The sequence below is a fragment of the Ovis canadensis genome, chromosome 3 (genome assembly GCF_042477335.2).
Source record: "Ovis canadensis isolate MfBH-ARS-UI-01 breed Bighorn chromosome 3, ARS-UI_OviCan_v2, whole genome shotgun sequence".
Classification (NCBI taxonomy): Eukaryota; Metazoa; Chordata; class Mammalia; order Artiodactyla; family Bovidae; genus Ovis; species Ovis canadensis.
Window position 1 is genome coordinate 103,866,786 of NC_091247.1, and position 26,500 is coordinate 103,893,285.

At 53.9% G+C, this 26,500-nt stretch overlaps 2 protein-coding genes across 4 annotated transcripts in view; one reads left to right on the plus strand and one right to left on the minus strand.

Moving 5' to 3' along the window:
• The first annotated feature begins 463 nt into the window (after positions 1-463).
• Positions 464-7,354, plus strand: ANKRD23 (ankyrin repeat domain 23). 2 transcript variants are annotated; one of them, XM_069583916.1, is made up of 9 exons: positions 464-1,585; positions 2,950-3,096; positions 3,274-3,402; positions 4,679-4,804; positions 4,982-5,080; positions 5,168-5,266; positions 5,365-5,463; positions 5,582-5,680; positions 5,759-7,354. In XM_069583916.1, exons 1-9 carry the CDS (start codon positions 1,337-1,339, stop codon positions 5,852-5,854), a joined length of 1,143 nt encoding a protein of 380 aa, XP_069440017.1. In that variant the 5' UTR covers positions 464-1,336; the 3' UTR covers positions 5,855-7,354. The 2 variants fall into 2 exon arrangements, with proteins under 2 accessions (XP_069440017.1, XP_069440018.1); XM_069583917.1 differs by lacking the exon at positions 4,982-5,080.
• Positions 7,355-9,961: 2,607 nt separating this feature from the next.
• Positions 9,962-26,500, minus strand: part of CNNM3 (cyclin and CBS domain divalent metal cation transport mediator 3) — a 32,724-nt gene continuing 16,185 nt past the window's right edge. The window contains exons 2-9 of one of the 2 annotated variants that reach the window (XM_069583914.1): positions 18,127-18,270; positions 17,016-17,165; positions 16,593-16,762; positions 16,304-16,400; positions 15,858-15,991; positions 15,362-15,500; positions 12,748-12,846; positions 9,962-12,245 (exon numbers count right to left, since the gene is read on the minus strand). In XM_069583914.1, the coding sequence (XP_069440015.1) occupies positions 12,797-12,846; positions 15,362-15,500; positions 15,858-15,991; positions 16,304-16,400; positions 16,593-16,762; positions 17,016-17,165; positions 18,127-18,270 (884 nt within the window). In that variant the 3' untranslated portion in view covers positions 9,962-12,245; positions 12,748-12,796. The remainder of the gene's footprint in view (positions 12,246-12,747; positions 12,847-15,361; positions 15,501-15,857; positions 15,992-16,303; positions 16,401-16,592; positions 16,763-17,015; positions 17,166-18,126; positions 18,271-26,500) is intronic. The other variant, XM_069583913.1, reaches the window with a different exon arrangement.

A 26,500-nucleotide genomic window follows, 5' to 3' on the forward strand; every position in this document is an offset into this window, starting at 1 on the left:
ATAAAGTAATACCAACAATAAATTAATACTAGTTAGCTCCATCTGAGTACCACTGAGCATTTCAGATGCAGCGTCGATACCCTCGCCCTGGGATATTGCAGGAGAGGAGTCGTGTCCGTGGCAGGCAGTGGAGTCTGAGTTCAAATCCTGCTTATTTTTGTTGGTTTCACCTCACTCTCCTCCAGGTAACTCTTCCCTTCCTCAGAACCACAGGCCAAAAATCACCTTTGAGAAAAACACCCTGGGGTGTAAGCACAGAAGAGTTGCTCTAAAAAGCCCTGGGCTCCCCAGGTCTGGGAGCTCAGAAGCTGTGGTTGGGCCCTCAGCGGCCCTGGGCCCACAGCTCTCCCTCCCCCACGCCCGTCCCGCTCAACTCTGCTCATGTGGCTTCAGGGCCAGAGTCTTACCAGCTATCAGGTTTCCTTTCAAAGGTCAAGGCAGAAATTCAAGGCACAGCTGGGTGGAAGGCATGCTTGGTGTCTTAGGGAGAATCAGGAAGGTTGACCGGTAGCTGCAGATGAATCGCTTTGCAACTGGGTTAACGGTTAACATTTGTTCTTGGACCTGGAGCGCGTCTGAACCTCACCTTGCTGGGGAAGGATGTGCCCCAGGCCCAGCAGGGTGTCTGGCTGGGGACCTGCATGTGAGCCATGGAAGTCTCTTCCAGAGGCGTGAGGTGCCAGTGACAGACTGGGCTTGGCTCCTGATGGTGGCCTAGCTTAGTATGTTGACCTTGATCACTGGAGTGGTGAGGGGGCAGGGGGTTGCCTGGGGAAGGAAACCAGTGGGAGCAGCCAGGTTTCAGGTTGGAAACTGGCTGAGAGGTGGGAAGTCACTTGGTTTCTTCCTGTAGGAGCCAGGAAGCTTCCTGAGGCAGAAGTCGGCCTCCTCGGCCTCTCCGTGGAGGTCCGCTTCAGGGTTCTGGCCGCCTGTTGCCGCGGCCGTCGCGCCGTCTCCCGGGGTCTCCCTCCACAGCAACGCAGAGGCTCACACTTCTTTTTCTCCATGGTGTCTACACTCAGGAGCATGCCTGTGTGCTAAGTCGCTTCAGTTGTGTCCGACTCTGCGACCCTATGGGCCGTAGCCCGCCAGGCTCCCCTGTCCTTGGGATTTTCCAGGCAAGAAAACTGGAGTAGGTTGCCATGCCCTCCAAGGGATCTTCCTGACCCAGGGTTCAAACCAGCTTCTTCTGCATTGGCAGGCAGATTCTTTACCACTAGCGCCGCCTGAGAAGCCCACACCTGGGAGAATAGGAGACATTTCCCCTTGAGCCTGGGCTGGTGGCCCTGCGTCCGGGATGTGTTGATTGGTTGAAGCACCGCTGAGTAGGTGCGGGATGGGGGTGTCTGAGGATGCAGCTGACTCAGCTCAGAACAGCTCTTTCTCCCGGCTGCCCGGGCTAAGTGCCCGAGGCAGTATTTTGGTGCGTTACAGAGCCACAGAGTTATCTGGCCCGGGCCCAGGCCTCTGCCTTGCCCTTCTCCCGCCCGCCGCTGGCTCTACTATAAAAGGGTTGAGCTGCGCGGCTCCTCTCACTAGGGGCCTGAAGAGCGGGGGGACCATGAACTTCAGCATCCAGCAGTTGGTGAGGACTTGGGGCTGGGCGGCAGGGGCTGGGCAGTGGTCTGGGCGCCCCGGGACTGTCTCAGCAGAATGAGGGGGTTGGGCAGCTGCTTCGTGCGGCCTGAGGAGGTTTGAGTAGAAACGTGCGGTTCCGTTCTGGTCGGTCTGCCCAGGTCTCCCGTGAGGGGCTAGGGAGCGAGAGAGGGAGGAGACAGGAAGGGGCCAGGCCGCGGTCAGGAAATCCCTTGAGTTCAGTGGGCTCTGCCCTTGACTGTGGTGGCAGAAGAGGAGTGGGAAGGGGCACGCTACCCCGGGAGACACGAGTGTGGCCAGGTGCTGGCTGAGCTCAGCTGTGCTGCTGGCCGTTGCTGGGGAAACGGTCTGGAGGGTCTGCCCGCCTTGGCTCGGGGGGGAGACGGTGCTCGCGTTCCCTGGGCAGTGAGAAGCAGGGACGCCGGTGGCACTTCAGGCTGTCTTGCGGGAGGCCGGGCATGGAGGCTGCGGGCGTCACTTCACCCCACAGGCCCCACTGCCAGCCGGCTCAGCCTGTGCTGGGAGGCGGGTTGCAGGGCCCAGGAACTGTTTTGACTGCCTGAGTTCACTTTAGAAGGGAATGGAATAGAGTTCCATGTGGCTGGAAGCCGTACACTCTGCCATCCGATCATTCCAGCCTCTTCTCTCCCCTCAACTTGCTTCTTCCTGGGTGCTGCCAGCTTCTGAATCCTGGGGGCGGGGGCCAGGGGAGGGAGAAAAGAAGAGTTCGCTTACAATGGGCTCCACCCTAAGTGCAGCCCCAGTAACTCATTTCATCTTCGGCACCAAGGAAAGAGCTAGCTTCCCAAAGAGCCATTGAATGCAGGGATTTGGCATTTTACCCAGGAGGCATCTCCGCTGTCCCCCTACCCCCACCTGGGGTCAGGCGGCAGTGTGGCGTGATCTGGTAGGAATGCAAGGACAGCCACCCACGAGGGAGGCCCTGAGCTCACCTGGATGTGGCCCAGCAGTATAAATAGATGCGGTGTCAGGCGCCCACTGCTGGGTTCTGCTGACAGGACAGAGTGGGCAGCAGCCAGCTGCCCTCCTGGGTCTCAGACGATGCTGTAGGTGCTGAGAGCCAAGGAGCGGGTGGACCGCCACGGCACTCTGCACAGGTCCAGACAGGCTTGTTGATCTTCGTGTCAGCTCCTGGCAGGACCCTCCGTCCAGCACAATTGTGTTTGCTAAGTTTTGTCTCTTAGTCGTGTCTGACTTCGCGACCCCATGGGCTGCAGCCCACCAGGCTCCCCTGTGCATGGAATTCTTCAGGCAAGAAAACTGGAGTGGGTAGCCATTGCCTTAGGGCTCCTCCTAATTTTCCCGAGTCTTTGTCCTAATCTGTTCCTACAGGTAAGTGGAGAGAGAGTTGAAAGGACAAAATTGGAATGTGGACATGGAGTTCCTGATCCTGGAGGGGGGCTTCGCAGCTGGAGGCTGGGGCCCCAGGAGGCCGAGGCCCGGGAGAGGCAGAAACTGGACCAGGAAAAGAGGAGGAGAGTGAGTGGCCCGAGGTGGCGGCCGGCGGGGCTGGGTGTGGGCAGGCTGAGCGGCGGGGCTCGGGGGCTGATGGCCTGGGTGGGCACTCCTGCTGCCTAAAGACAAGGGTGAGACCAACCAAGAGATGCCCCAGGGCTCCAGCGGCTGATGGCTGGCATGGTCCTATTTCTGCCACAGCTTGAAAGATTTAACAGTTCCAGAACTAACTTGGACTACCTGGCTGATTTGGAAAAGTTGGTTCAAAGACGGAAAGAAAAGCGACTGAAACGCAGGGTCCCCCCCAAGGCACCCCAGCCTGAGGTCAAGGTGAGTGAGGTTGCCACACCTGGGCTGGAGTCCATGAGCCAGAGCCTCCTGTCCCCATGAGAGGCTTGGGGAGGAGCTGCCCAGCTCTCACCTGGAGACCCCTTTGCCCTGGCTCAGTCTGCCTTAGCTGCTGGCAGAACAAAGTACCACAAGCTGGGGCTTAGACACAGCTGTGTATGTACGGTCTGCTCAGAGGCCGGCAGTCCGAGGCCAGGGGTTCATCTCTGATCAGGGCGGTTCATCCCGAGGCTCTGGGGGTGGATCTGTTCATGCCTCTCCCCGGCTGGTTCGTCTCTGATCAGGGCGGTTCATCCCGAGGCTCTGGGGGTGGATCTGTCCATGCCTCTCCCCGGCTTAGGGGCTGGTGGCGATCCGCTGTCATGTCCTTGGCTTGTGGACACACTGCCCCGTCTCTGCTCTGAGCTCACACAGTCCACGAGGCCTCCCACACGTGCATGTCTGTATCCAAATGTCCCCTTTCAGTAAGGAGTTGTCGTATTGGCACAGGGCCCACCTACTCCAGGATGACCTCGTCTTTCAGTTACAGCTACAAGGACCCCATTTCCCAGTAAGGTCACGCTCAGAGTGCTGGGGTTAGGACCGTAACATATGAGCCTGGAAGGGACACAGCTCAACCCGTAAACCCACCCCATACCTGCTCAGTCTTCTGTTCTTTTAAGCTTGTATTCATTTACGTAATTGGCTGTGTGGGGTCCTAACTGCATCATTCTGGACCTTTGGTTGCAGTGCATGGACTCTCTAGTTGTGGCTCCCAGACTTTGAAGCGCACAAGCTCTGTAGTTTTGACGTGTGGGTTTAGTTGCTCTGGGGCATATGGGATCTTAGTTCCCTAATCAGGGATGGAACCCATGTCCCCTGCATTGCAAGGGAGATTCTCAACCACTGGACCACCAGAGACGTCCCTGGGGGCAGGTTTTTTCAATCTGTTGTTTGTATAAGCTGATAGTGCGCTGGTCCTCAGCCGGCTCTCTGGTTAGACTGGTGAGGCCGTGCATCCCAGCAGCCTCTCGAGTGGGCCTTGTCCTTGAACTTACCTGCCTTTCCTGGTGGCTCAGATGGTGAAGAATCTGCCTGCAATGCAGGAGACCAGGGTTCGATCCCTGGTTCAGGAAGATTCCCTGGAGTAGGAAATGACAACCCACTCCAGTATTCTTGCCTGGAGAAAACCCATGGACAGAGGCGCCTGGCATCTGTAGTCCACGTGGTCACAAAGGGTCGGACATAACTGAGCAACTAACACTTTGAATTTACTCAGCCGCAGCCACAGGCCCAGCAGGAACCCGTGGGCCTGGAGGTGTTCCTGAAGGCAGCTGCCGAGAACCAGGAGGCCCTGATTGACAAGTACCTGGCGGACGGAGGGGACCCCAATGCCCACGACAAGGTAGCGAGGGTGGTGCAGGCATGGTGAGCGCCTTGGAAACCACGGGCTTTTGCTTCATGGGTCACAAGTCCCGTGGTGCCTCCTGAGTGGGGAGGGAGTGGGGCTGGGAGCAAGGTCATGTGGTGGGACCGCCAAGGGTGGCCAAGCTTCCTGCACCTGACCTCCCGCTCTCCCCAGCTGCACCGCACGGCCTTGCACTGGGCCTGTCTGAAGGGTCACTGTGAGCTTGTGAACAAACTGCTGGAGGCAGGTGCGGCCGTGGACACTCGGGACTTGGTGAGACCCAGGGAAGGGCCACCCCCAGGGCGAACCTCCCACTCACTTCCCCAAACATCAGGGTGAGTTGGGTGCTTCTGTTTGCAGCTGGACAGGACCCCAGTGTTCTGGGCCTGCCGCAGAGGGCACCTGGACATCCTCAAACAGCTGCTTAACCGGGGCGCCCAGGTCAACGCCCGAGACAAGGTAAGGGCACAGGCCAGGGGGAAGCCCGATGCTCTTTAGGGGTCGGGATGCAGCCGTGCCAGCCAGCGATGACACCGCCGCCCTCACTGCTCCCTCAGATCTGGAGCACACCCCTGCACGTGGCCGTGCGCACGGGACACTGTGACTGCCTGGAGCACCTCATCGCTTGCGGGGCCCGCATCGACGCGCAGGACAAGGTCAGTGTCTGGTCACCAGAGGTTGGGGCAGCTCCCCACCCGGGGCTGGGGACTGAAGGAGCCCAAGCTCAGCCATGCATGGTGCCTGCTGACCTGCCTGCCCCGTCCCTCTCGACAGGAAGGCGACACGGCTCTGCACGAGGCAGTACGGCATGGGCGCTACAGAGCAATGAAGCTGCTGCTGCTCTACGGGGCTGCGCTGGGCGTGCGCAATGCGGTGAGTGCGGGTGGGCAGCTGGGCGGGGTGGGCGGCTCGGGGACCAGAGTGGGCACTGAGCCAGCGCCCTCCTTCCAGGCTTCGGTGACTCCAGTGCAGCTGGCCCGGGACTGGCAGAGGGGCATTCAGGAAGCACTGCAGGCCCACGTCAGGCATACCCGGACCCGGTGCTGATGACCTGCGGGGCCGCTCAGTCTCATTCCAGCCCCATCACCTCCCGCCCTCCCCGTGGTCCTTCCTTGGTACACCCTCCCACCCCGGCCTGACCCCTCGTCTCCAGGCAGCCCTGTCAGACAGGGCCACTCCGAGAGGGGGACAGGTAGGAAAGCCTTCCTGCCTCCAGTCTGGGGCTGAGCCGCGCCCAGTAGGGCGCTAGCTGGGGGCCAAGGCAGAGGACCCGGGTATGCAGGGCAGGGAACTGGGTCCAGACAAGGGGCAGCAGGGGGTCGGCGCCAGGATGGAGCGGGAAGGGAGCGAGCCTCAGGCTTCCGGGGCCGGTGCAGGATGCAGCTCCTGTGTCCACTGGGCCTGCGGCCCGGAGACGACCAGGCTCAGCCCTCCATGAGGGCCCACCTGCCGTCAGGGGTGACATGTTGCGTGGCCAGCGCCATCCGGGCCACACAGGTGCCCTTGGGCACAGGTTTCTCCAGGGGCCTCAGTTCCTATCAGCAGCAACCCTGATAGCGTCCAGAGCGGCTCCAGACGCTTCAGCCTTGAGGCCCTGAGCTGGGTCTGCTGTCTGGAGGGGGCTGCTCAGCGGGTCTGAGCCCCCCAGCACAGAAGGCCAGCCCCAGCCCGGTTGCCTCAGCAGCCCCAGGGCTGACGAGCTGGAGCTAACACTAACCCCAGGGAAGCCTTGTGCTCTCGGTCAGGCCCGCTGCCGCACTCGTCCGCCAGGTGGCAGCTCCTTGCAGAGGAAGCGCCCAGGTGCTGGGGGTTGCTTGTGGCCCACTCAGCTTCTGGGGCGGTGGCCCGTGACCCTGCTCTGCCCTGGGCGTGCACGCCCCCTGGCCCGAGCGCGGACGCCCCCTGGCCCGAGCGCGGCACCGTGGCCTGGCCCGTGGCCACGCTGCTTCGCCCTCCTTCAAGGCAGGATGTGGAGGGCTCTGAGCTCACCTGCTCCTTCCCCTTCTCCCCTGACGGGGTGGCCTAAGGCCCAGCCTGCACACACTCCCCAAGCTTCCTCTTAGCACCCTTCCCAGGCCACGCCGCGCACATGCAGACTTGTGCCTGTAACGCCAGAAGCCACAAAGCAAGCCTTTGAGAACAACTTTGCCCCAAATGGAGAACCACAGGCAGAGTGACGGGCTCCTGGACGGAGGTCAGCCTCCCTCACATAAGGAACCTGGGCTGACAGCCGCTCTGTAGCAGTTATTTTTCGTCTCAGTGGCCGGCCGCCTTCTCAGGCCGAGGACAAGGCAATTTCTACTCAGTGAAAAAGCTGGCGAGAGCTCCGAAGGACGGCCGCATGCCTTCCCCTCACACGGGCAGCTCCTGCCCTGTCGTGACAGAGCCCCCCGTTCACCCAGACATGGGGGCCATCGGTGAACAGGTGGTCAAGTCCACGGAGAAGACAACTTCCCATCTAGAAAATGGGGACACTTAAGTGACAGACAGAAATACCTTTTTATACGCATCACTGTTTTTTGTTCATTAAAACTGGCTGATGATCCATCGTGGCCTGGTTGTCCATTCTGGCTGGAAGGGCCAGTTCCACGGGCCCTGGGCTTCATCTTCCTCAGCAGCAAAGCCCAGGCCTGATCACCATGCTGGCCTGAGAGCAAGACCGGCCCCTGAAAGCAGAGCAGGCAGGCAGGGCAGTGCTGCTCAGCTCGGCTGCCTGTGAGAATGAGGAGGGAAGGTTTCAAAAATCCTCCTACTGGGTTTCCCTGGTGGCTCAGTAGTTAAGAATCCACCTGCCAACACAGGCAACATGGGTTCAACCCCTGGTCCAGGAAGTCCCACATGCAGAGCAACTAAGCCTGTGAGCCACAACTATTGAGACTGTGCTCTCGAGCCTGGGGCAACACTACTGAAGCCCACACGCCTAGAGCCTGCACTCAGCGCCCAGAAGCCACAGCTGCAAATGGCGCCTACTCAGCCGGAGAAGACAAGCGCAGCAACAAAGGTTCGGCACAGTCAAAAAAATTCACTGAAAAAGTCCTGATGTTCAGGGAATTTCGAAAATTCCCTGGTGGCCCAGTGCTTCCACGGCAGGGGGGCAAGGGTTCAGTCACTAGTCAGGGAACTAGGATCCGGCATGCCACATGGCCAAAAGGACAAAACAACACAAAGCCTTGATGTCCAGCCTGAGTAAATCAGAATCCCACGGTGAGCCCAGGAATAAGCATTTTCATACAGTTGACATGCCTGTCTATGAAGGTGATCCTAAGGAATCTTACTTTCAAAAAAACACAAAAACAGCACCTAGAATGATCGCAGGATACAAAATCCTTTTTCTGTATACTAGTGATGATTCTGAATACTGAAACACACGGTACTACTTATAATTTGCTTAAAAAGGAAACCCACTTAGGTGTAAATCTTACAAAACATGTCAGGACCTGCAGGCTGAAAACTACACAGTGCTGATGAATGAAATCAGATTTAACTAGACGGAGGCATACACATGGATTCAAAGTCATAACCGAGCAAAGATGTCAGTGCCACCTATCGATACACAGGTTTAACCAGTTCCTGACAAAATCCCAGCAAAACTGCTTTTTGTTTTTTTTTTTTTTAGAGAAGTTATTTTAAAATATACAGCTCTGGAGAAGAACAAAATGGGAGAAATCAGTCTACTGATTTCGGGGAACTACTAAATAGCTCCTAGGTAGCGCTAGTGGTAAAGAACCTGCCTGCCAATGCAGGAGACAGGGAAGAAATGTGGGCTTGATCCCTGTGTCAGGAAGATCCCCTGGTGGAAGGCATGGCAACACACTCCAGTACTCTTGCCTGGAGAATCCCATGGACAGAGGAGCCTGGTGGGCTACAGTCTGTGGGGTTGCAGAGCTGGACACGACTGAAGTCACTTGGCAGCACTCAGTGATCAAGACAGGGTGGCACCAATGGAGAGACAGACATATCAGTCAGGGGAGCAGAACAGATGACCCAGAAATACATAAAACAAATACGCCAGAAGACCCAAAAGTTACTCACTGGAGAAAAGACAGGCTTTACAACAAATGGTACTTAAGGTAATGGACATCTATAGGCAAAAAAACACAAAAAACAAACCCACCCTTTACTCAAAATGGATCAGAAAGGGCTTCCCTGGTGGCTCAGTGGTAGAACCCACCTGCCAACGTACAAGACACGGGCTCGATCCCTGGGCTGAGAGGATACCACACACCATGAGCAACTAAGTCCATGAGCCACAGCTACTGAGCCTGCATGCCGCGAGCCTGAGCACCACAACCAGAGCAGCCGCTGCAGCAAGCCTGCAGACTGCAGCCAAGAGCAGCCCCGTTCCTGGCAACCAGAGAGATGCCCGAGCAGCAAGGGGGACCAAGCAGAGCCAAAGACAAATGATTTTTTAAAAAATCACAAACTTAAATGCAATGAAAAACTATAAACACTTTATAAAAACAATCTTCATGATCAAGTCTAAATTTAAAAGAAAAGAAAAACTAGGTAAAGATTTCTTAGGTGGTTTAGTTGCTAAATCATGTCTGACTCTTGCAACCCCATGGACCGTAGCTCCTCTGTCAACGGGATTCTCCAGGCAAGAATACTGGAGTGGGCTGCCATTTCATGACACCAAAAGCAAGATCCATAAAAAATGAGTAAACTGGAATTCCTCAAAATTTATTTCTGCTCTATAAAAAATCCCGTTAAGATAAAAAAAAAAAAAAAAAAAGCTACAGACTGGGAGAAAATACTTGCAAACCCAAAACCCAATAAAGCGTAGTAATTCTCAAAACTCAGCAGTAAAAGAACCAAAGAATCTAACTGGAAAATGGACGAAAGACACAAACAGACTTTTCACAAAGTGGAATAAGCACATGAAAAAATACACGTTATGGAAGTGCAAATAAAGTCCACAACGAGATAGCGCTACACACCCACCAGAAGGGCTACAATACTTGACACCACCAAGTCCTGGGAGGATATGGAAGAAACTCAACATATTGCTGGTGGGAATGTAAAGCTGTACAGGTGCTCTGAAAATGTTTGGCAGTTTCTCTTAAAACCTAAATATGCAATAACCATACAGACCTGGCAACTGCATGCCTAATCACTTAGCTCAGGGAAAAGAAAACCAATGCTTGCACAAGCAGCTGTGATGAATGTTCATAGCAGCTTTATTTGGAATAGCCCAAAACTGGAAACCGCCCAGATGTCCTCAGACAGGACAGTGAGTCTGCGGTGGAATACCACACAGCAATCACGGAGCAACAATTGACTGACGTGTGCGACAGCCTGGAGGAGACTCCAGAACAATGTGCCGAGCGAAGAAAGCCAGTCCCAACACTTACATACCATAGGGTCCCGTTTATACAACATTCTTGAAATGACAAAATTACAGAGATGATGTACAGATCAGTGGTTGCCAGGGGTTAGGGGTAGTGGCCGGAGGGTAGGGTGTGGCTTTAGGAGCGCCTGTTGGGGGAGGCACAGTCCTAGTGAGGAGCAGTTCTGTGTCTAGACGGGAGCGGTGGTTACCCAAATCTGCAGGTGGTGAGACGCTACAGAGCTCCACACCCACACTGCGCCAGAGTCAGGCTCCCGGCTTCCATACTGTAGTCTAACTGCGTGCGACAGTGTAATCAGGGAGGAAAACTGGGGGAAGGGTGCATGGGATCTCTATCTTTGCAACTTCCTATGAATCTGTCATTATTTCAAAGTAAAAAGTTATAGGAGAAAATGGGGGAAAAGGCAATAGCTCTAAATGCAACTTGGTGTCCTGGGCTGGGTCCTGCAACAGAAAAGGACATTATGGAAAATTAGATAGAAACCTAAGTGAAGTCTGTAGTTTAGTTAATAGTTTTGTACCAATGTTAATTTTTTAATTTTGATAAGTGCACCAAGGTTATAGAAGATGTTAACATTCAGGGAAGCAGGCATGATCTGTGAATAGAAAATAATTTTACAGAATAAAATCCTGATGCCTGGACTGAGTATATCAGAATCCCTGGGTGGGTAGGTTGGGGGGAGCGGCCCAGGGAGCAGTACATTTAACTTGCCGTGTGATTCCAACGTGCAGCCAAGGTTAACAAACACTCTTCTGCAGAGAGAAAAAATTTTCAAGTATCTGTTTCCCACCTGGGTTTGCTCTTGGGAGAGAATTCCTTGAGAAGAGTTTCTAAGTGAGCATGCCACTGTTTTTTGGCCTTCACTCCCACTGATCCTGGATAAGGACCCAAATGCCACTGAGAAAGGTTCCAGAAATCCTCCTGCCTCCCTCCCCAGGGTCCCCACGATGCCCCAGTTTCCACGCAGCTAAAGCACCATGGAAGGTGGATGTAGGTAACCGGAAGACGACAAAAACGCCTTCTTGTTGCCACTTCTCTAAAGCCCCAGAGCTGGGACGGGAAGCAAGCCAAGAGCTTAAAATGTTTCAGAGCTCTAAGAAAAGCTTCTGATGTCACCTTTTCTGCAAAGAAAGGTGACGGGGTCGCCCTGGGCCACACCCAGCCCTGCCTCCCTTGCTGCTCCCCAGGCACCTTCCAGCCACTCAGCACCCCGGGGGCCGCCGGTGACCCACTCTGGGATCCGACAACAATGGACCAGGGGCATCACAGCAGCCCTTCCCCCGACCTGTGACCTCCCTCCTAACACGTGGAAAACGACAATACTGTTAGTGGTCACCGAGCTAGGCAGGTGGAGGCGCGGCAGGAAGAAGGGGCTCCTGAACCCGGCAGGGGCCAGTGTGCTCGCTCTGGGCTTGGGACAGGGCAGGAAAAGCCACCTCCATGGGAGGCAGCGGGCCTGGAGGGACACAGCTGCTTCCAGGTTTGGCACATGGGGCAGGCCAGGTGCGTGCTCGGAAGCATGCTGTCATAAGGGGAGCCAACACGGTGGTGTGGCCAAGGCCGTGGGCGTGAACCCCCAGCCCACACGGTGCTCTTGGTTTGCTTGAGAAATGCTGCCCGCAGCAGAAGGTTGGCAAATAAAGCAGAGAGAGTGCAGGCCACGGCCACAGGAAGGCAGTTACTGCGCGCACACCGTGGCTTGCCCGGAAGAGGTATGAATACACTGTCACAGGGAGGCTGGCCCTGGGGACGGGAGATGGCGCTGTTCCATTCATTCCGTTCGGAAGCAGACCTGGCAGGCTGGCCCCCACTGACCCCCATGTTCTAGGGGTGGGGAGGCAGAACCTGCTGAAGGCTCCTGGCACTGATGTCTGGTTCAGAGGACAGCCAGGACATGCATGTACAAGGCCATCTAAAACGTGGCCTGCAGGGGACGGGATGGGCTGGCAGGAAGCTGCTTTCCGGCTTGCTCCAGTTCCCCACGTGCTTGTCTGTTCCCCAGACCTGGGGCTGCTTGACAAGCGGCTAAACTCCTGGGTTCCGCCCGGGGCTCTCCTCTGCTGGGAGGCCGGGTCTGCTGTGGTTGGATCCTAGAGAGGAGAGGAGGGTCAGCGTTAGAACATCAGTCAAGGGAGCGGGTCCTATGAAATCAGGTGTAAATCCTCTTTAGGAAGGGAGCAGGCGGGTGAGGCAGGGGAGCCTCAGGCCTCTTCAGGAGGCACTGAGGCAGAGCTGGGAGGATTTAGTTAGGGAAATGGTCAGCCTCACGAGAGAAAACCACTGTGAGGATGGAGGCCATCACCAGGAGGCAGGGGAGGCAGGGCTGCTGCCCACGGGGGGCCAAGGCCACAGGGCCAGGCAGGAGACACCTGCCCTGGACAGCACACCTGGCACCAGAAGGAACGGCCACTGCCAAGCCTCCTGCCTTCCAGGAAAACGACCTGAGAAGCAGCCACAAGGGAAGGAAGTGCCACTCAGCCCCACGGAGAAGAGCCTCCCTTCCAGGGGGAGAGGTCTGCAGGGCACCCCCAGCAGCTAACAGGCTGGGGAAGGGAAACAAAGAGGAGGCGAAGTAAAAGGAGAGATATTTACCTGGGGTGTTGTCTCAAACAAAAAATGCTCACTAGTCCACAGTCAATTATCAACTGCAGTTTCCAAATGTGCCAAAGAGGGAAAGGTCTACTGGAAAGGCTAGAGAGAGAGCAGAGGAAGAGGGGGGAGGAGGGGAGAGAGAGAGGATGCAAGCTACGGAGCTGAACCCGCAGGGCCCCGGCTCGGCAGCGCAGCTGAGGCAAGGCCGCGAAGCCAGAGGGGCCTGGGCGGCTCAGCACTGAGCGCAGCTCTCCCTGGCAACCCCGCTCAGGCAGCGACGGACGTGGTGAGCTTCCAAAGTTCAAACAGCAGCCCAGGGCTCAGAAAGCAGTGTCGCAAAGCGTGCCTAGGTTTTGTGGGTCTTGGTGACAACGACTCAGCTCCACTGTCATAGCTCAAAGGCAGCCGCATGCAAGCCATCAGCAGATGGGCACCTCCAATAAAACGCTATAAGAATGGGCAGACTTGACCCTCCGGCCATTTGCCGACCCAGCTGTATGCAGCTGCAAATTATGGTGCTTTCCCAGCATTTTAATAAAAGCAGTTCTCTGCTGGGGAACCAAGAGCCGGAGTCACTCAGAAGGCAGTTCTGACCTGCGCTGTTTCAGTAGGGCACTGGGACATGTCCACTGAGCTCCCTCAGCAGCAAAGCACAAGGTTAAGAGAGATGAAATGCAAGACCCTGAGAGCTGCCCAGGGCCAACATCAGGCTGCATTTAGGGAAGAATTAATATTGTGACTATCGAACAGGGCCTAGTAATCCATTACAAAGAGGAAATGACCCACAAGCCACTATAAACCATTCCCCGGCGGACTGTTCAACAAGTGGCTGAAACCACAAAAGGATTTTTTAAAAAAACTCTGGTAAAAGATGAACAGAAAAACCAGGATTCTTAGATTTGTACTTTAACTACAACCCATGCAGTCTAAGTAGGAGATGGAGCCAGAAAAGGCTCACACGTGAGGAAACTAAAACCAAGAGGTTCACACTCTGAAACACAAAACCGCCCTGGCTTTCGAGACCTGAGTCTAAAGAGATGGTGTGAATGTCTGTGCAAGGGGTGTCTCACAAAATAAAAGAAGGGTCATGGTGGGTAAACACGGGAGTGGGCTGAAGGGAACGAAGGCCCTGTTCATTCAGAAAGGGCCGAGACTGTGCCCGGCTCCAGGACCCAGCATAACCCGGGAGTCCTTCACCACCACCAGACTCACAGAGTGGAGCCACAGCGAGGCCAGTGGGGTGGGCTCTGCCCCTCACGTCTCAGGAAGCACCTGTCCATTACTGAAACATGTCTTCTTCTCAACTGTGGCTCCAGTAACCAGACCCATTTCCTGTGAAGCACCACAACCCACAGGCCAAGGGTACACCCAGTTTCTAAGACAGAGTGCCTGTCTCTCCTGGCCTCCAACTCTCATCTGGAAAATGGGCGTAACAACCACCACTTCTCAGAGCTTCAGGGAAGTTATCTTAGCCGAGTCAGGACAAGGCGGGCTCTCGACACAGTGCAAGGCACAGGCAGCCTTCAGGAAGATCTCGGGTGTCCCCACTGCAGGGTGGGATGCGCTGGGGGATGGAGCAAGGGGAGTCAGACCCCTGCAGGCCCCCTGCGGCCTCTCCAAAGCCCCACCAAGCCCTGGCCCTCAGAGCCCCACCCGGGAGCCTCCTGAGCAACCAGGGCAGGAAAGCTCTCTGGCCTGTCCTACCACTCCCACCCGAAGCCCCTAGTTCACGGACTCCTGCTTGTTTCCCCTCCTTACACAGTTAGGGTGGGGTTTACCCTCTCCCTTGCAGAGTCCTCTTTCTCCTTCTCCCAGGGGAGTCCCACGGGAGGGGTACCCTGAACAAACGCCTCGGCAGGTGCCCCTCTTGGTTCTGGGATGGGGTCTACTTGCCACCCAACCTCTCAGTCAGGCCCACTGGACCTAAATCTTCATTTTCCAGGTGCTGTGCTGTGCTTAGTCATTCAGTCATGCCCGACTCTTTGTGACCCCATGGACTGTAGCCCACCACGCTCCTCTGTCCATGGGGATTCTCCAGGCAAGAATACTAGAGTGGGTTGCCAGGCCCTCCTCCAGGGGATCTTCCCTAAATGACCAACAGTGTGTCTGAATCCACACTTACTCCCATTTAGCAACTAGAGCTGACCCGTAAACAACTCAGGTTTGAACCGCGTGGGTCCACTTACATGTGGGATTCTTTCCGACAGTAAATACTACAGCGCCGCACAGGCCATAGCTGACTGAATCTGTGGATGTGGGATTGCGGATACAGAGGACCGACCATGTGATATGCACAGGTTTTCTACTGCACAGGGAACTGGCGCCCCTTACCCATGTTATTCAAGGGTTAATAGTATTCCCTAAATAAACCAAACCCCCTGCAGGCCCTTAAGAGGAAATGCTAACCTCTGTGCTCTACTCAAAATGCCAGCTGGGATGTAGCTCCGTATTGTCCAAATTATTAAAAACACAAGAAGGGAGACAGAAAGGATGAGATGAAAGGAGAAAGAACGGACGGAGGGCAGGGCAAGGCAGAGAGCAGGGCCGTGTGTGTGCAGCCAGGAGGGCAGAGGGCACACTCACCCTGGGTCGACACTGCGGGACCCGGGCTTACCTGGGGCTATGGCCGCCTTGTCACCGAGGAGCCTGGTCTGGCTGCCAGGAATGGCCAGAAGCTCTGTATTCTCCGGGGACTGTGGCAGCGCCTGGGCGCGGGTGGCCAGGAGTGCGTTGAGGTACTGCAACCGAGTGACCTGGGGTGCAGGAAGCATTGCAACTCGTGCGGGCAGGCAGGCAAAGTGAGACAAGGGCCCACAGCACCCCCTCCTGCCCTTCAGCACTCAAACTAGGGGAGGAGCCACACCCTGCAGGACAAGGGGGAAGGAAGCACCCGGGGCCACTAGCTACTGGCTAAGATCCCCAAGGACACCGGGTGCCTAGGCCACCAGCAGACAGAGCGGCCAGGCGATCTGTCCTTCAGAGCAAGTACAAGGCTTTGCTCTGAGACTCAAACACAATTTAATCCATTCTAACGTGTGACCAGCCGCTCTAGCCCTTGGGGACACAAAGCTGGTTAAAAGCCAGCACTAAGGAGCAACCCAGATGGTCACCTTGATGAACTGTAGGTCCGAGAGGGCCCTCACGGTGTAGTCAGGACAATACGCAGACAGGCGGGTGCCGTCAGTGGGCTCGGGCGGTGGGTCATAGCGGAGGGACTGGAGCGAGGACACGGGGGACTGGTGAACTGCAGAAAGGACAGTTAGTGATGCCAGCTGTCAACGGGGGAGAGCGGCCAGGCCCCCGCCCAGCCTCTGAGATCCACCCTACTGATCCCCCCAGCGAGGGAATGCAGCCCGGGACTCTGGACAGGGGGGCAGATGCGTTCCTCCCGGGACAGGTTTGGCAGGGGTAAGAACAGCAAAGGCGAGGCCTGAGGAAACCCTGCCCTCCCCTCCACACAGCCAGGAGGCGCTAAGGGCCAGCAGGTCCCCAGGCAGACCGCCCTGCAGTGCCCACCCAACCCCGCCTCCAGCGCCAAGAGGAGTACCCAGCTTACCTGAGGATGGCGCTGTCAGGGCAGAAACCCCATAGTAGGTGAAGGCCCCATTCTCGAACTTCAAGCCCTCCTTACCGATCTCCACCTCCACCCTGCCCTGGAGGTGCGGGGAGAGAGGGAGGAAAAGAGGACAGGGAGAGGGGTGGACAGGTCACCTTTCCTGCCAGCAAAGAGCAGGAGGAGAGAGCACGGACCCCCCTATCCAGGGGGCATGCACCTGGGCGTTCCTCTCCCTACACCCTCCCCACACCCTGGGCAAGCGGTGGGCTGCAGGCCGGCTGGCAAGTACCTGCAGGATGAGGATGAAGTAGTCCACTGGCCGGCTGCGCTGGTACAGGTAGTGGTGGGCAGCCAGGCGGTCGCTCTCATCAAACCGTACCTCCTGGTTGACACTGGGATGCTTCAGCAAGTGCAGAAGGACCTTCTCAGAGACCCGCAGCGGGCTGAAGACGTCCACCTCTGCCCCACAGTGGGAAAAAGGGATGGGGACACCGTCCTCTGGGCCCAGCACAGCCCATGTCAGCACACCACTGCCCGTCTCGGCTCCCCCAGCCTCCCCGACACCCACCGGACGCGGCTTTCTGTTGCTGGCAGAGGACAGCCACCCTCCGGTGAACCGAGATACTGACAGGGCAGAAGAGAGGAGCGCCAGGAACGGCAGGGGCGGTGGGGTGAGCCGGAGAGCCGGGACGGGGCCCACCCCACCTCTCACCTCGGGACAGGAAGCGCTGGGTGGCCAAGAGCAGCTGAGGCGAGATTTTCACTTTACAGTCGTCGTCAGACACCTTGAACAAGGAGAACTCCTCTTTCTGCCTGAGAGGGGCATTCAGAGACACAGGCTTCTTCTTCACTATGGTGTCTCCTGGGGTGGGGTGAAGAGGGCCTGCTGAGGCGCCAGGAGCCCTCCACCAACACGACCGGACTGAGGGGTTTGCTGCCGCTCCCGCCTCCAAGGCCTTGGGGCTCCTGGGGGAACGGCGTCAGGACCCCGGGCCCTGTCCTGGGCACCGCTGCTTTGCCGGAACCTGCCTTGCCACCCCCACCAGGCAACGATCCAGTACCCGCGTCAGGGGGGCAGTGGCCTGCATTCCAGGGACGGCCTGAGAAGTAGCAAAAAGGCCTGCTCCCCTCCTTGGAGCTGGGAACATATGATGCAGACTAACAGCAAAAAGCTTACATAGAACAGCAGCCCCTCCAGGAAGCGTGAGTATGAGCACCACTCGTGCCAAACAGCCGCTCATCTGCAGACCCCATGCCTACGGCTGTCTGAGGAGCCGAACGACGTCGCATTTGGGGAACAGGCACCCGGGCAAAGAGATTCACGTGCAAACTCACAGGGGTGGGCAGCTAGCTTTCTGGGGCCCCTGTGAGTCCCCACCAAGCATGGGCTGTGTTTGCCCTGCAGACTGCAGCCACCTGAGAGGCAGGCCCTCCTAAGACACAACCACAGGCCCCAGGATCATCTGGTCGGGGAAGAACCTCTCGGCAGTAAAGCAGGGGGTTCTTTCAGAACTTCTACAATGCACCACAGGACAAGAGGCCAAGGAAGAGGAAGACTGGGCAGCGCCCATTCAGGCCAGAGCCTAGTCCAGTGCCGGGACTGCAAAGCACCAAAGGGATGGTCCAGCCACAGGTGAGCCCCATCTCCAGTGAGAGGCAATTCCAGCCCCCGCAGGGGTAAGGACACGGGCCTGGGGACGTGACAGCTCTGCCCCGAGATCCAGCCCCACTTTGAACAACATGGGCACCTCCAGCCTCTGATATACACGTCTCCGTAAACTCGAGACCAGATGAGCTGGAAGCACACAGGAGCCCGGACTCACGGTAGTCTTCAGACTCGTCCAGGATCTCGGACCTGATGATCTCCTCGATGACATCCTCCAGGGTGACCAGCCCCAGCACCTCGTAGAAGGGGTCACCTTCGCCCTCGTTGTTCACCTTCTGCACGATGGCCAGGTGGGACTTCCCTGTAGGGAGAGAACGCTCACGTTACAGCTTGCTGGAGGCCTCTTGTTTTCCCTCGTCTCGACTGACAAGCCCACCACAAGGATGGAAGCTGATTTGTGTTCCCACAATGCGCCGTGCATCAGGAGAGATCATTCCTAGCTTCTCACTACCTAAGACTCTCCATGTGCCCGTGAGGAATAAATCTCAGACCCCAGGTCCACCTGCCCAAGGCCCCCCCAGGCAGTGGCGGAGCTGGAGCCACTCCAGGTCTGCGTGACTCCACGCCGCAAACATGGTTTAGACAAGGAGGTGTCTGGACCAGAACAGACATGGTAAAGGGCAGCTGGACCGAGGACAAGGCCCTGACGCCAGAGATGCCGGCTCCCCAGGGACCATCTGGACGCAGGAGCCAACAGGGCCACGTTGGATGTCTCCAAGGGAAGCGTTCCCAGTTCTGAATGCTGCCCTCTGTTTTCACGAAAGTCAGGCAGGGGGATGAAGACAGTGGCAACCTGGGCAGAGCCCAAACTGTGTGGGAGGAAGAGCATGAGGCTGTGATTCTTGTCCTTCCTCCTCAGGCCAGCCAGCTGCTTGTTTAAAGAGAAAACATAAGCTTGAGAGAAGCCTAGCCTCAGAGTACCGGGGACTGTTGCGGAACCCTCAAGAATTTACTCTGCTTCAGCTAAGTGCTTTCCTCTATAAAACTTTGTTATTGTTGTTACTTAGTCACTAAGTGGTAGCCAAGTCTTTGTGACCCCATGGACTGTAGCCCGCCAGGGTCCTCTGTCCATGGCAAGAATACTGGAGTGGGGTGCCATTTTCTTCTCCAGGGGACCTTCCCGACCCAGGGACTGAACCCACAACTGCTACACTGGCAGGTGGATTTTTTTTTTTTACCACTAAGACACCAGGGAAGCTATAAACCTTTATGCCTGTCCAAAAGAAATAGAACGCAAGGCAAAGTTTTTGAGTAGCTGTGTTAAAAAAAAATAAAGAGAAATGAAATTAATAATATATTATGATGAACTCAGTACAGTCAAAATATTACAAAATGCAATCAACATAAACATATGGACAGATATTTTGCCTTTGGGGGACACTAGATCTTGGAAATCCGCTACGCGTTTGGTGCTCACTGCACACCCCAACCTCAGTTAGGACTGTTGGCGACCTTTCAAGAACTTAGCAGCCACACGTGGGTAGTGACTACTGGCCCAGGCTGTGCAGATCTGGGATACAGAACTGGGAGCAAACTCATCTCAACCACGTCATTTGTCACTAGTGAAAAAAGCGCAGGGTGGAAGCTGGCCTGGACTTGCACAGAAAGGTGTGCTTGCTTCCAGAATCTTCTGGCAAAGCAGAGAGCGAAGTTCACGTCTGTGTGTGAATCCACTTTACATGCCCTGGGTTCAGTGCCAGTGCAGGGGACTGGGTTCAGAAGCACGTTCTTTGGAAGCACCATGCTCTGCCTCATTCTTTCAGCACCTATGCGCCACGCTCCTCCCCAGCCCATTCCCCTGCGCCCAGTAATCAGATATAGGAAGACCTCTGCTCCAAAGCTGGATGGAATGAAACTGTCCAGAGTCAAGCAAAAGCTATTACTACTAGGCCACTAACCAGATGGTCAAGAAAGGAATAAGGGACTTCCCTAATGGCACAGTGGTGAAGAAATCCACCTGCCAGTGCAGGGCCCAAGGGTTCAATCCCTGGTCCAGGAGTACCCCACATGCTGCAGGGCAAATAAGCCTGTGCGCAACTACTGAGCCTGCAGGCCTCGAGCCCGTGCTCCACTCAGAGAAGCCACCGCCGCGGGAAGCCCGAGCACCACAACGAAGGCCAAGCGCAACCACAACTGAATAAATAATTTTTAAAAGCACATCAAGTAAAAAAAAAAAAAAAAAAACAACTTCAAACCACTATACATATATAAAACCAACACAATGAACTCAACTAACTTTTTTAAAAAAAGGAATGAGGCTGTAAAATAAAAAGATCACATTTACTGTATTTCATCAAATCCAAGACATCATCAATCACGAGACTAGAGAGGTGTTAAAATGCAAAAAGACCGTGCATCTGAGCACGGACGAGATGCAGGACAGGCCTACATGGCTTCAGTGTGCTTCACAGACACTGCGCTTCTTGCAGATGGAAGGTTTGTGGCATCCCTTCACTGCGCAAGTCTGCTGGCACCATCTGTCCAACAGCATCTGTCCAGTGTCTGTGTCACACCTGGGTCATTTCTGATGATTTTCAAGCCTTTTCACTGTGATAACAAAATAGAACAAGATATAATAATATCTGTTATGGCGATCTGTGATGTTCTACTGTAACTTTTTTTGGGGGCGGGGGTGGCACCACCAACTGCTCTTCCATCTTTGGATGCAAAGGATATAATCAGTCTGATTTCGGTGTTGACCATCTGGTGATGTCCACGTGTAGAGTCCTCTCTTGTGTTGTTGGAAGAGGGTGTTTGCTATGACCAGTACGTTCTCTTGGCAGAACTCTGTAAGCCTTTGCGCTGCTTCATTCTGTACACCAAGTCCAAATTTGCCTGTTACTCCAGGTGTTTCTTGACTTCCTACTTTTGCATTCCAGTCCCCTGTAATGAAAAGGACGTCTTTTTGGGGTGTTAGTTCTAGAAGGTCTCGTAGATCTTCACAGAACTGTTCAACTTCAGCTTCTTCAGCATTGCTGGTCGGGGCACAGACTTGGATTACCATGATATTGAATGGTTTGCCTTGGAAACGAACAGAGATCGTTCTGTTGTTTCTGAGACTGCATCCAAGTACTGCATTTCAGACTCTTTTGTTGACCATGATGGCTACTCCATTTCTTCTAAGGCATTCTTGCCCACAGTAGTAGATATAATGGTCATCTGAGTTAAATTCACCCTTTCTAGTCCATTTTAGTTCGCTGATTCCTAGAATGTTGACATTCACTCTTGCCATCTCTTGTTTGACCACTTCCAATTTGCCTTGATTCATGGACCTGACATTCCAGGTTCCTATGCAATATTGCTCTTTACAGCACTGAACCTTGCTTCTCTCACCAGTCCCATCCACAACTGGGTGTTGTTTTTGCTTTGGCTCCATCCCTTCATTCTTTCTGGAATTATTTCTCCACTGATCTCCAGTAGCATATTGGGCACCTACTGACCTGGGGAGTTCATCTTTCAGTATCCTATCTTTTTGCCTTTTCATACTGTTCATGGGGTTTTCAAGGTAAGAATACGGAAACTGTTTGCCATTCCCTTCTCCAGTGGACCACATTCTGTCAGACCTCTCCACCATGACCGTCCGTCTTGGGTGGCCCTACACAGCATGGCTTAGTTTCATCAAAAAGCAAGAGAGTTCAAAAAAAAACATCTATTTCTGCTTTATTGACTTTGCCAAAGCCTTTGACTGTGTGGATCACAATAAACTGTGGAAAATTCCTCAAGAGATGAGAATACCAGACCACCTGACCAGCCTCTTGAGAAACCTATATGCAGGTCAGGAAGCAACAATTAGAACTAGACATGGAACAACAGACTGGTTCCAAATAGGAAAAAGAGTACGTCAAGGCTATATATTGTCACCCTGCTTATTTAACTTATATGCAGAGTACATCATGAGAAACGCTGGGCTGGAAGAAGCACAAGCTGGAATCAAGATTGCCAGGAGAAATATCAATAATCTCAGATATGCAGATGACACCACCCTTATGGCAGAAAGTGAAGAACTAAAGAGCATCTTAATAAGAGTGAAAGAGGAGAGTGAAAAAGTTGGCTTAAAGCTCAACATTCAGGAAACTAAGATTATGGCATCCAGTCCCAACACTTCATGGCAAATAGATGGGGAAACAGGAAACAGTGGCTGACTCTATTTTTCTGGGCTGCAGATGGTGACTGCAGCCATGAAATTAAAAGATGTTTACTCCTTGGAAGGAAAGTTATGACCAACCTAGACAGCATATTAGAAAGCAGAGACGTTACTTTGCCAACAAAGGTCTGTCTAGCCAAGGCTATGGTTTTTCCAGGAGTCATGTATGGATGTGAGAGTTGGACTGTGAAGGAAGCTGAGCGCCAAAGAACTGATGCTTTTGAACTGTGGTGTTGGAGAAGCCTCTTAAGAGTCCCTTGGACTACAAGGAGATCCAACCAGTCCATCCTAAAGGAGATCAGTCCTGGGTGTTCACTGGAGGGACTGATGTTGAAGCTGAAACTCCAATACTTTGGCCACCTGATGCGAAGAGCTGACTCATATAAGACAGGCCGGAAGTTAGGCCTCATGCATCAAACAGCCAAGTCATGAGAGCAAAGAATCAGTTCTTGAAGGAAATTAAGAGCTACTCCCTCAAAATAAACACAAACAAGCATATAAATAAATGCACTACTCAGAGGGCAAGAGGAGCAGGGGACGACAAGGATGAGATGGCTGGGTGGCATTACTGGCTCAATGGACATGAGTTTGAGCAAACTCCGGGAGATGGTGAAGAACAGGAAAGCCTGGCGTGTTGCAGTCCACAGGGCCACAAAGACTCAGACACAACTGAGCGACTGAACAACTCAATGAACACGTGAATGACAGGGAAACCAAATGGTCTTATTGCTGATACGGAGAAAGTCTGAGTGGTCTGGAGAGAAGATCAAACCAGCCACAATGTTCCCTTAAGCCAAAACCTAAGCCAAAGCAAGACCCAACCTGCTGTCAATTCTGTCAAGGCTGGGACAGGCGAGGAAGCTATAGACGAAAATTTTGAAGTTAGCAGAGATCAGTTCATGAGGTTTAAGGATTGGAAGAAGATACCATGGAGAACCTCACAGTCAGAGAGGAGAGGTCAAGACCTGGTTTCAAAGTGACCCTGCTGTCAGGGGCTAATGCAATTAGCAGGTGACTTCAGGCCAAAACCAGTGCTCACTGACCGGCCCTAAAACCCCAGGGCCTGTGCAAACTACACTGAATCCACTTTGCCTGTGCTCTACAAGTGGAGTGATAAAGCCTGGACGGCAACACAGCTCTTTACAACGTGGTTTACTGAATATTTTAAGCCCAGCTGAGACCTACTGCTTGAAAAGAGATTCTTTTCAAAGTAGTTCTGCTCACTGACAATGCATCTGGTCACCAAGGAGCTCTGATGGAGATGTCCCACAAGGTGAACGCTATTTTCATGCCCACTAACACATCATACTGCGGCCCACAGACCAAGGAGGAAGTCCAGCCTTCAAGTCTTATGATTTAACAACTACATTTCATAAGGCCATAGCTGTCATTGATAAGATTCCTCTAACGGACCTAGGCAAAGTCAACTGAAAAACTTCTGGGAAACACTCACCACTCAAGAAGCTATTAAGAACATTCACGATTCATGAGAAGAGGTCAAAATATCAACACTAACAGGAGTTTGGAAGATGATTCCAACCTTCACGGATGACTTTGAGGGGCTCATGACTTCACTAGAGGAAATAACTGCAGATGTGGGACCAGCAAGAGAACCAGAATTAGAAGTGGAGCCTCAAGAGTGACTGAACTGCTGCCACCCTGTGGTAAAACGTCCATAGATGAGGAGCTGCTTCTCCCGGATGAGGAAAGAAAGCAGTTTCCTGAGATGGATGCTATTCACGTTAAAGGTGTTGCAAAGACTGTTGAAACGGCAAGAAGAGATTTCGAACATTCTATCTAGTTACCTGATAAGGGGTTGGCAGAGTTGAGGGGACACACTCCCAGTCTGGAAGAATGTCTACCGTGGGTAAAACACTACCAAACGTTTCTGCCGCCTGCTACATAGAAACTGCTGGTGAAAGGGAGGGTTCATTGATGCAGCAAACGTCACTGTAGTCTTATTTTAGGAAACGGCCACAATGGAGTATTACTCAGCCATAAAAAAGAATACATTTGAGTCGGTCCTAATGAGGTGGATGAACCTAGAGCCTGTTATACACAGTGAAGTCAAAATAAGAAAAACAAACATCATGTATTAATACATATATATGGGATTTATATATAAATCATCAGAAAGATGGTTCTGATGAACCTTCTGCAGAGCCGCAATGGAGACACAGAGAGAAGGCACTTGTGGACACAGTGGGGGAAGGAGAGGGTGGGGCGAATTGAGAGAGTAGCAAGGAAACACGTGAATTACCACATGTAACACAGGTGCCCAGTGGAAACTTGCTGTGTGACACAGGGCGCTCAGTCGGGCACGCACCCTAGAGGCTGAGAGGGGGCGGGAGGTGGGGGGAGGGGACATACGTAAACCTGTGGCTGATTCGTGTTGATGAGTAGCAGAAACCAACACAACATTGTAAAGCAATTACCCTCCAATTAAAAAAAAAAAACAACTGCTGTGGCCATGCCAACTTTTAGCAGCCACCACCCATAATTATCAGCCAGCAGCCACCGACAGGGAAGCAAGACCCTCCTCCATCAAGGTTTATAGCTCACTGAAGGCTCAGATGGTGTTAACATCTTTCAGCCATAAAATTTTTTAAACTAAGATACATACATTGTTTTTTCCAGACCTAATGCCAACTGCACACTTAACAGACTACACCATAAACGTGACTTTTACTGGCACTGAGAAACCAAACAGTTTGCCCGCCTCACTTTGCCATGGTGGTCCGGAGCCAGGGCGCGTGGGTACCGTGCGCCTGCCTGCTGTGTGTCAGCCACCAGGTGCTTTACTCACTGATCCACCTACCAAACCTCTGGCAACAAACTCTATGAGGCACATAATATTTTTTATTTGCATTTTACGGTTTAGAGAAAACTGAGGCCAAGAGAGTCAGTGACCACCCCCCGCAATCTGGCACCCAGACAGCTGGCTCTGGGTCCACTCTCCTAACGCCCTGCACAAGTGACTTTCACTGAAGAGAACAGACTGGACCTCAGGAGCCTCATTCCCTTTGGGTGACAGGCATGGCACCGAGGCATCGTCCTCAGCACAGGGCCCAGCTGGAGAGGTGCAAGCAGCCTTCCTCAGGGGGCTCCACCATCCTGGGACAACAATTAAAGGTGGAAACGTCCACATTAAGTTGTCTCCCCTCTTCCCATGAGGAATGGGTGAGGGATGCCTGGGGAACTGCCCGCCCATTCCTGCTGAGACAGAGACACCAAATGAGGAACTTCCAGACATTTCCCTGCCCGTGATAGTTGAGCTGGGAATGGCTGACACCAGTGGGCAGGCAGCATTGCTACGAGGGCCCTGGAGAGACAACCACAGAATATAAATCCATCAGGCCACATGAGGAAGGCTGAGCCTCAACACCGAATATTGGTCAACAGTCTTTTTGGATCTTGAGAACCAAAGCTCAGGTTCGAGATGGCCACCTGGGTGCAGAGAGGACCCCCTTCCTTCCAGGAAGCCAGTCCCTTTGGCAGTTTACCTGCAAAAATGACAAAGTCCTCCCATGCTTTCAAACTTCTATAAAAGGGGCTCAAGGTTCTCAGTGAGGAGATGATCCAATAATGAACAGAAGAAAGAAGATCCCTCAAACACTGGCTGTGTGACTTAACCTTCAGACAGAACGTTTGAGGGGTCCAGAAGGCAACCAGGAGAAAGGGCAGCTGGAGAGACTCAAGTTTCTCATCTGACTGGGTAAAATGCTCGCAAGACACGGGGCTCTGCTGGCTGACTACAAACACTGACACATACCCCAAGACAGAGGCCTCGGGCTCTCCCTGCACACCTGCCAGCACCACCAGGAAGCTGGGGAAGCGCGCACGCTCTCATTTTAGTTAGCACGCTTGAGAGCACTCACCAATGACACGGATGCTGCTGCCAAGTCGCTTCAGTCGTGTCCGACTCTGTGCGACCCCGTAGACGGCAGCCCACCAGGCTTCCCCGTCCCTGGGATTCTACAGGCAAGAACACTGGAGTGGGTTGCCATTTCCTTCTCCAATGCATGAAAGTGAAAAGTGAAAGTGAAGTTGCTCAGTCGTGTCCGACTGTTAGCGACCCCATGGACTGCAGCCTTCCAGGCTCCTCCATCCATGGGGTTTTCCAGGCAAGAGTACTGGAGTGGGGTGCCACTGCCTTCTCCAACACGGATGCTGGAGGACCTAATTTCTAGAACATTCTTAAAAATGCAATTGGAGTTGAAATTCCTGTCTTCTCACTTCAGTTTTCTTTTAAACTGTTTGAATGTATCCTATGAGAAAAGTACTGTGTGATCATCCCTCACAGATGTCTGAGCAGGTCTAACTATTTTCAGAGTTGGGACAATCCTTTGGTTTCTGCTAAACAATGAACCAGAACTCAGTGAATCTG

Bases quoted from the DNA above. Each gene is read 5' to 3' on its own strand.
- ANKRD23 (XM_069583916.1), top strand. From the start codon at position 1,337: ATGGGGGTGTCTGAGGATGCAGCTGACTCAGCTCAGAACAGCTCTTTC. The intron at 3,097-3,273 runs GTGAGTGGCCCG...TTTCTGCCACAG, and splicing joins ACCAGGAAAAGAGGAGGAGA to CTTGAAAGATTTAACAGTTC. The intron at 5,464-5,581 runs GTCAGTGTCTGG...CCCTCTCGACAG, and splicing joins GCATCGACGCGCAGGACAAG to GAAGGCGACACGGCTCTGCA.